Here is a 10,000-nt window from a genome sequence, read left to right as displayed (position 1 = left end):
CCAAATCAAGGCCTTTCCCTGGGCGCATGCAACAGCACACTGAGGCCACTCAGTGCACCCACACTGGCAGGCACAGGCTCGGTACATGCTTCCTTTCCCAGATTAGGGATCTGAGCTCGCTCAATCAAAGGAAAGAGGGGCCTCAACTGTCATCCGGATCACATTTCACATTTCATGCCCTATGACTTCCTTTGTGTTTGAGCAACAGAGATTGAGAGAATGAGGGAGACAAGGATGGAGGGAAAGTGTGTGTGTGTGTGTGTGTGTGTGTGTGTGTGTGTGTGAGAGAGAAAGAGAAGTAAGAGATGATGAGGGGAAGAGAGGTGATAAAGAAAGAAAGAAAAAATGAATGAAAGAAAGAAAAAGAAAGGGAGAGAGAGAGTGAGAAAGGAAGAGAGTGAGTGGGAAAGAAAGAGAGAGAGAGCGGAAGAGAGAGAGAGAGAGGAAGAGAGAGAGGTACGAAGAGCGTGAGAGAAAGTGAGAGAGAGAGAGATAGATAGAGAGAGGAAGAGAGGGGGAAAGAGAGCAAGTGAGAAAGAGAGGGAGAGAGAGACAGTGAGATAGGAACAGAGTGAGCGAGAGAGAGAGAGGCAGATATGGGGTGAGCTGAGGTGAAGTGGATGTAGGACTCTTATTGACAGGCACAGGTGGCTCCATCAGTACTGGTTTGATGGGGAGGGCCCTTGTTTGGCCCGGACGGTTGGAGGCTGATCTCTGATCTTCTCATGTCCTGCTCCCTCCACTGGCCCCTGTCTGACTGGAGGAGCCCCCCTCTCGAACAGCAGCTTTGATTCGGCACGCTCTCCCCTCAGAAAAATACCAACATGATGAAAGCCTGACCTCTCCCCTCTTTCCACAAAGCTCAAAGCCAAGAAGAGCTCCAAGTTGTCATCAGAGATACCGATCACATCCCCCAGCTGAGAGAGGGGGGGAAAAAACAACATAAAAGAGAAAGAAAAAGAGCGTATTTCCTACAAGGGGACTTATTTGTGTGCCGGGTCATCGTATCCAGGGGGAGAGCGGAGCTCGAGAGGGGCTTGTGGTCCAGTCAGGGCTCAGATATGTGGATTAGCCGTTCACCCGTGCCTGTGTGCGCTGGGGCTTCTGTTGCACAGACTCCTGGGAGTTTGATAGGACATCCATGGACGCGCTCGCTCCTGCTTTAGGCCTTCAGGGCATGGGTGTATGTTTAGGCACAGTAAAGCAGAGAAGGGAGATAGCTGGGAAGGGGCTGAGGGTGTGTGTGTGTGTGTGTGTGTGTGTGTGTGTGTGTGTGTGTGTGTGTGTGTGTGTGTGAGAGAGAGAAAGAGCGAGCTCAGAGGTCAGTGTTACCTTTGCGGGCAATGCGGACGCAGTTGATCCTGGTATCCTACAAGGGAAAGACAAGAGACAGGCAGACAGAAAGAGAGAGATTAGAAAGAGATTTTACGGATGATGACAAGGGGAAAAATGTGGCAGAACATGAGATTACACGGTGGAAAGGTCAGCAAGGTATATAGAGCCTCTGAATACAGGGGCAGCTGAGACAAGAGGGGCGCACACACACACACACACACACACACACACAGAGAGAGTAGGGAAGCACTGTCTTATGCCAATTGGAGAGCTTTCAAGTCTGTAGAACACTTTATGACCACAAATGTTAGGTCTGAAGCATAGGCGGAGATCCCGGGGGGGACGTGTGAAAAAGATGGCAAAACTTTGTCGCGGGGGGAGGGGGCGGGGTCATCTGCAATTTTCCTGTGTCCCCCCCAGGAATTACTCTCTGAAATTTGACCATGTATCGTCCCCCCCTACAACAAAATGGGATCTCTGCCCCTGGTCTGAAGGCAATATGAAACTATAGCAACATAGATAACAGTAAAGCAAATATACATTGTTTATGCAAACACATATGAATATGATGAGACATGCCAGTAGAAAAAGAAAAATAATAGCTCTAAAAAATGCTTTCTCCCTCCCCACAACTATTATTAACACGGAAACATATGGATGAAACTGAAGCGAATACCAGGGACAATTATAATACCCAGGGTATCTTAATTGCTGTTATAATAAAAAGCAGCTCACAATAATAAAGAAAAGACTGAAGCCAGGACCACATGGAAAAAGACAAAGATAAAGAGTGAAAGAACTGAAATGGAGAGAGAGAGAGAGGCCCCCCCCCCCCCAGTCCAATAGCACACAGATACCAAATAGGAATTAATTTGGAGATAACTTCTGTGGGTGTAATCAAAAGGACCTCTGTCAGATGAGTCTGATGACATACCAGACCATAATCCAGTTCTGGCCTGTCGCTTCAATGACGGGATGCATTATCAAATGAAGATTTACAGATGGTAATTCAGGAATTATAGAACAATTATGCAAATCTGCCCATCCATAAAAGAGAGAGAGGCCCTCACTCTATCTGCAGCTAAATTGACTTTTTTTTTTTTATTGAAAAGCCATTGCAAGCGGACTTTCCTCACAAACCCAGCCTTTAACAAAAGATTCCCTGCAGAATCCACTGTCAGGGACATCCAAGGTCAAATGCACGGACACGCAAATACCTGCACACTTATATACACGTACCCATATAAATCCTTCACCTAAATATAGCATAAACCTGACACACACACACACACGCATATTAAAAGACTTCACACACATACACACACAAGCCCTTTCTGTAACACGAAGGCAGTTCACAAAGGCCATTCCCAGCTTAAAGACGGTGTCCATTTTATCACCTCCAGCAGGCATGGTTGAGATGCAGGCATAGGACAGGATCCTATATAAGCTGTACACACGGGCACAGGGAGAGGAATGACTGATGAATGCCACCCCTGATTGCACATGCTGAAATCCACACACATGCACACGCACATACGCACACACATAGACACACGCACACACACAGACACACGCACACACATACGCACGCACATATTTGAACACATACACATACTCAAACAGATACACATTTACAAACACAATTTCATGCACAAATACACACGCACACACACACACACACACACACACACACACACACACACACACACACACACACACACAAACATCCCCCTAGCGAGGCCTGACACGCAATTCTGTGCAGCACACGCCGACACACCAACGCGACTATCAGCCCACAGAGCCTGGCACCCCTTTGATCAGCCGAAGGCTGCTGCCACAGCTTAGTGTGTCTTACTCGAACTCAATCAACTCTGCGGTGACGGTCATGCCAGACTCCTGCAGAAGGGAGATCTGTCAGACCAGCCCAGGCTGCACTCATGAATCACGGCGCAGCATGGGTAACCGGAGGAGCCTATTTGGGATACTATTTGGGTGCGCGCTCCGCTTATGACGGATGACAAAATGGGGGGGGGGGGGGGGGGGGGGGGGTTGCGGCGGGGGGGTAGCAGGGTGCTGAGACATGCGAGTCGGTTCTTGTTTGCATCTGTGATGTTACGCAAATTAAAAATGGACACTCTCCTAATTAAGGAAGGAGTTGATAATAGCTGTGGGTTCAAAACTTTAGGTTGACTTTACCGGAAACAATTAATTAAGTTGCAACAAATGCGATTTAATGCAAATAAACTCGTTTCCATCAACCTTAGTCACAATATACCTTATACGAATTGGGAGTTAATATACTCCCTTCCAGCTTATGCTTTTCTTCTTCGACTTCGAAGATTTTATGCTAATTTCAAGCGTTTCCACCCAGGATTTCCTATTCGAATAGTCAAAATTCACATTAAAAAGTTGGATAGAAACCCAATCCCTATAGAGAGAGGGAGACAGTCAGAGAGAGAGAGAGAGAGATAGAGAGACAGAGGGAGAGAGAGAGAGAGAGAGGGAGAGAGAGAGAGAAGAAGGGAGAGAGAGAGAGAGAGAGAGGGAGAGAGGGAAACGGAGAGAGAGGGAGACAGTCAGAGAGAGAGAGAGAGATAGAGAGACAGAGGGAGAGAGAGAGAGAGAGAGGGAGAGAGAGAGAGAGAGAGAGGGAGAGAGGGAAACGGAGAGAGAGGGAGACGGAGAGAGAGAAAGTAAAAGGTGGGAAAGAAAGCCATAAGGGTAGGGTGGGGCTGAGAGGAAAAGAGAGAAGGGAAGGAGGAGGGGAGGATGAACGGGGGAGAGAAAGAGGGAGAGTAAGAGGGTAAGATATAAAGGGATTTAAAATGAGACTTATAACAATCTATTTACTTGAGCGCATATCTCTGAATGCATTTTCATTTAAAATCCTACAATCTATTTACTTGAGCACATATCTCTGAATGCATTTAGATTTTAAGAGAGAGAGAGAGAGAGAGAGAGAGAGAGAGAGAGAGAGCTAGTGCTGAGGACAGACGGTGTGCACAGGTGCCCAGCTCTGTGGCAGTCTGAACTATGAGAACTATGTCACTAACAGGTCAGCACCATGAGCTCAAGTGTGTGTGTTTTGTGTAGGTGTATGTGTGCATGTGTGGTGCATGCATGTGTGTGAACCTGGTGTGTGTGTGTGTGTGTTTGCATGTGTGTATATGTGTGTGGTGCGCACATGTTTGTAGGCATGATGCGTGTGTGTGTGTGTGTGTGTGTGTGTTTTCATGCTCATGATTGTGTATGCATACTCATGTGTGCCAGAGTCAACAATCTTTCAAGAATCTCTTCAGATGTATCAATGAAAGCAATTATCATGAGGCTTGACAGCGCGTAACACTGAAGTAACAGCTAATTGTCAAGAATTATTGCCAACATGTGGTGTTGCCATCAGCCATCAGACTTTATGAAGACTTGGCTCAGATATAAAATGAAATTCAGTTGGACAGAAAAGAAATGAAACCGACACATGAAGCAGAGTCTTCAAAAACCACTGTGAGGGCTGTTCACAGAACAGATGCCAGGGTTAAACAGGATCCATCCTGGGTGCTGTGAAACCCACTCACTGGTCCTATCGAGTTCATACTCTAGGTGAAAATGATGCCCAAAATAGGACGGATATTTAGGAAAGAGTCGCCTGTCTGCTGCACTGTGCCAGTGTGAGTGGAGCCTCAGCAGACACGCTCTCAGACTCCACTGAAGATGCACCTACTTCTAGGGCTGATTGATACGTTAACCTTTAACCTTTTGGAGTCAGGAGACTGATTCTGGAACTTTGGTGATTCTGTTGTGATCTGAGATTATTCCAGAGCTTTGATAACACACCTGTCCATTCCTCTTGCCTGGGCCAAGTCCTGTCGCCCCCCCCTTCCAAAATGTAGACTGTCACTATAGTGGCCCGATGCAAGACTTCCTGAGCTACTCTGATCATCTAAGTGGGTAAAGACCCAGGCTAACAGAGATAGTTCTGAAGAAAATACATCTTTAATGGACTCTTGTCCACATAAATGTGCTATTTGGAACAATTCAAGGATTCTTAAGGTTACCATCTTTTGTTTCCACGTTTTAGAGAGCACTTTCTGCTCTCTAAAATGTGGTGAAATGGACCATTTCGCCATCTACCTTTGAAAGAACTCCGAATTGCCCATAATCATAATCATTATGCCTCAGCATTAGTTTTCCCCCACTGCAAAGACACTGAAACAGACATTTCTGAAAGAACTCACCATTTTCTCAAAACTGCACACAAATTCTCAAAACAGAACCCACATCGGTACAACCATCTAACATCCAGGTCAAAATCAAACTTTGCTCTCTGGCGACACACACAAGCAGTCAAAAACAAATACTATGAGACTGTCTCATACTCAATAAAAACACTTCTACCAAAAGCTCTTTTTTTCGTCTGAAATTGGTATTTTCAGGACGTTCTAAATTATTTCAGCATACAGATTAACATCACAGGAACACTGTCAACAGACATTCAAAACAATATAATAAAAAAAAACCTTTGCAATGTCACAGTGACAATAAGAAGTGCATACAAATTTTACAACGTTTTACATCTGCTTACACACGTTTCTGACACTAGGTCTCTAACTCTATAATGCGCAAAATGCAAAACACCTAATATCTCCTGCCAAATGAAACAGTGCATTCGAAACTATTCATATGGTTAAACCTTTTCAATCACTTATTACACACTGCTGTGATAAATCTAACACACTCCTGTCTTTGTCAGGCTAATACCTTTTGCAGTTATAGTGTTAAAGCGCATTTCATACAGCAATTTGACCAAACTGGTTACAATACACTGAATTCATACATACACAATAAGCACTTTCACAAAATTTTTTTTTTCCAGAACACCAAAGTGATGCACCACACAGTTACAGCAATGCTAATTACATTCAACTCATCGAGCTCAGATGGTGATGCCTTGAATTTACTGTATTGATTACGTGTTTAATTAAATGAGCATAATGTTCACACAAATTGAAAATTACAGTTATGAGAAAAGTGCATATCTTTTGAGAACTGAGGCGAAGCTATAGTTTTTTTTTTGGCTGAGGTAACCGGTTATTGTGTGTTAGCAATCGGGGGAAAAATGGGTCTCATATGCCAGGTCTAAAAATAGAACTGTATAGGATTAGCAGCTTTACAAAAACATTTGAGACCACCAAAAGGCTTGCTGCAGTGAGTGAAGCTGATGAGGCACCATTTCAAATCCTCCTCGACCCATGTTTACTAAATTCTTTGGGGCCAATTAGGGCCTTTTACAAATGAGCATGCTTGGCTTGGTCACACAAGCTACTGGGATATTGGGCACAGACCTGGTAGGCTGAGCTGGCATTAGGACTGGGTGTGTGCCACCGAGGGCTGGCATTCAGACTGCGCCACCAAAGAGGATGGGGCAGAGGGAGCGGCAGGCGGCAGGCAGCATCGCCCCCAGGTGCCAAGGCCCAGCAAGACTGGCTCTTTGCCAGCAACAACACACAACTCACAACACACCACACACAGCACACAGCAAAGCCTAATCCCATCCAGTGGAGCTGCCAAGTGACCTGACGACAACAGACACACACACACACACACACACACACACACACACACACACACACACACACACACACACACACACACACACACACACACACACACACACACACACACACACACACACACAAACACACACACGCACACACATACACACATTCACATCCTTACCAAGCCAACATTTACAGTTTGACCAGTGGACCGAACAGCACTAAAGAGTCATATTTTGGCCACACCACTGTGGAGTTGATACACAAATAACACCCGGGTGCATCCGAATATGGGTGAAATCCAATGGGACAATAAGTTAGGGACAAACCATAAATTGGTAGTGAATAATATAGTGGCAGCACTGAAAAGGTCAGTGTTCACCTTCAGGTTATTCAGATTCATCTGAGCAGTAGTTTTCAAGCTGACAATTTCACTCAGTCTGTCAGTAATTGAAAAAACGAATTTGTACTGTAATGTCTGCAATTTCCACAATGTTGTCAAAGCAAACCAAGTGAGTCAAATTTACCCTGACTTTCAGCGGTTGGAATTAGCAGGCGAACGCTACTGACAATCTGCAGCTAACGTGGAGCTAAGTCTAAGGGGAGACTTGAGAATGGCTGGGACAGAAATAAATAAATAAGTCAAACCTGAGACCCATCTGCATGCTTAAAATGCATCCATCAGGAACGAGCCTAATTATAGCGCCACGATGCTCAGCCTATAACATTTCTTCCTCCTCTCTCTCTCTCTCTTTCATGACACTCCTCGCTGATTGCATAAACTGTCAATTAGCCCTTCCAGTGCGCCCACACCTGTGCCCATTTACAGCTGAATACTAGGCCATGCCAGCTATGCCGTGCCATGCTACAGTATGCAAGGGTTCCAGCACACTCCTCTTCAGTGCTGCTCATGTTCGTCATGTCAGATGGAGAAGAGCTGCTCTGCTGTGAGTTTAGCGTGCTGCTTAGCTATAAATGCTGATGTGTGTGTGTGTATGTATGTGTGTGTGTGTGTGTGTGTGTGTGTGTGTGTGCTGAAATGTGAACTCAGGGTGCGAGTGTTTTAATGAACTTGAACTCGCATGAACTTTGCACAGAGAATAGGGAATTCAAAAAAGAGAGAAAAAGTGATTGGAAGAGGAGTGTGGGAGGAAGAGAGAGATGAGAAAGAGAGAGATAGAGAGAGGGAGATGACAGCGAGAAAAAGAGAGAGAGAGAGAGAGAGAGAGAGAGAGAGAGAGAGAGAGAAAGGTCAAAGGCAAGGAAGTAAAAACAATACAGAAAGCTACGGAGGAATGTAAACAGGACTGTCGTGATAAAAGCGAGATGAAAATGAGACGGAGATGAAAGTGAGAGATGAGAGCGAGGGGGGAGACGACAGGAGGAGGAGAGACGTACTATTGAGCTTTTGTTTGTCTCCCAAAGTAACTCCAGGTGATCTCAGATTTAGCAGCTTGTGGTACATCATCTATCTGCAGGCTAACTCCTGAATCCTCACCACCCATGTGCCTATCTCTGCAGCACAAAATGGCCGTCATGCAACCCAAGGCAGCTCTAGCTTCCCCCTAACCCACACCATGCCACTACACCTTCCTCTTCCCCTTCACCAGACACAAAGTGAAAGATAAATGCACTGTCACTACTCACTGCCAAAAGCCCAGAGGTAAGCTCAGCTCCTTCAGCTACAGACAGCCTGGCACTGACACAGCCAGCTTAATGAGCCATACTCTCAGCTAAGTATTGTCTGGCATTCTGCTGGCGTCCAGGATTGGGAAAGGCGTTGGAGACAACGTGGGGGGGTTGGGGGTGTGGAGATTGCATTTAAATGAACATCACAGAATGGCCGTAGATCGAGGGGGCTTGTCTCATTATCCACACCTGAGCACTTGGGAGCTTGGTTTGCACGTTTATGGGCTTAGCGTAACGGCGTGAGCGTAGCCCATCACGCTAATTAAGCCAAAGCATAGTATGCACCATGAGTTTCTTTGCACTTAGACTGAGCCTGCTGGGCAAACATGTAGGGGGAAGAGTGCACACTTATAATATGCTATGTGAAAATATCTGCTTTGAATCTTTAAACACCCAAGAGAGAGTGTTATGGTATGTTTGAGAAGAGACTAAGAGAGTAAAGAAAAGAAGGACTTCTAGTTCTTCTTATCAGTCCTTGCTTACACACACACACAGAAGATACACTTTTAAGCACATACACAGAGTTAAAACCTTCAGCCCTTAAGAATCAAAAATATACAGAAACAGAAAAGTCATGTTTTAGCAAACAAAGGCATATGATTAACACACATGCGTGAGTTTCATATTTTCCTATCAGAGAGTAAGGAGAGGAGACTAATACAGGCGATGGCTGTTATTCATACAAGACATGAATAATCCTACTCGTATTTTGCCAAACCCTTTACAATATAATGCAATCTGTTGTGTGACTATGTGCCTGTGATGTAAAGCTTGCCATCACAGCAGGTTTCAGCAGCTCATGTGAGTGATGGACTGCTTTAACTGCTGCAGGTGTGGAAAGGTAATGATTAACCTAATGACTTAAAAGCCACATTCCAGTGTGCTTAAAATGCTTTTCTTCAGCACTGCAGCCTACTTTATAGCCTTAATCACTAGCCAGCAGGCTGCTTTTGCATCTCACACTCCCTGAGTTGGCCTAGGGTTCAGCTATTTTGGAATAAAAACCTAAGAAACCCATTTATATCTTGTTCAAATAGGTAAAAGCCAAAGTAAAGGTTCAATTATCTTAGCAGTTAAATCCCATCAGATTGAAGTATCTTTGACTGCTGAAATACACCCTTTCTGGATAAAAAACCTAGTTGAGCATACAAGACAACTACTGTTTTTTCCTACTGTAAATCTATAGTCAAGTCTCTATTTACCTAAATCTCTGGTTTAAAGGTTTCATCACCATGGCAATCTCAATCACTACAGTGATTATTGAGTTTTCATGTTTTTCACTATGCTGGCCAAATACACATCAATGCTCATCCAGCGTCTGGTTAGAAAGAAATCCAATCAGTATCTATTACTGTTCGCTTTGCATGATAAAATGATAGTAAGTAAAGAGCCTCTTACCCCTCTGAAGTTGCTCATGGCCTGGA

The 10,000-nt window shown here is 44.8% G+C and overlaps 1 protein-coding gene across 15 annotated transcripts in view; it reads right to left on the bottom strand.

Annotated features, from left to right (window-relative positions):
- ptprub (protein tyrosine phosphatase receptor type Ub) overlaps positions 1-10,000 on the bottom strand; it is a 201,774-nt gene that overhangs the window by 48,567 nt on the left and 143,207 nt on the right. For all 15 annotated transcript variants that reach the window (XM_031575606.2, XM_031575612.2, XM_031575609.2 and 12 more), the window contains exons 12-13: positions 9,975-10,000; positions 1,333-1,369 (exon numbers count right to left, since the gene is read on the bottom strand). The exon at positions 9,975-10,000 is cut by the window's right edge and continues 248 nt beyond it. In XM_031575606.2, the coding sequence (XP_031431466.1) occupies positions 1,333-1,369; positions 9,975-10,000 (63 nt within the window). The remainder of the gene's footprint in view (positions 1-1,332; positions 1,370-9,974) is intronic.

This window comes from Clupea harengus, chromosome 11 (assembly GCF_900700415.2).
Source record: "Clupea harengus chromosome 11, Ch_v2.0.2, whole genome shotgun sequence".
NCBI classification, from domain to species: domain Eukaryota; kingdom Metazoa; phylum Chordata; class Actinopteri; order Clupeiformes; family Clupeidae; genus Clupea; species Clupea harengus.
The sequence above is the reverse complement of the archived record's forward strand: the minus strand, read 5'-3'. Positions and strand labels throughout refer to the sequence as shown.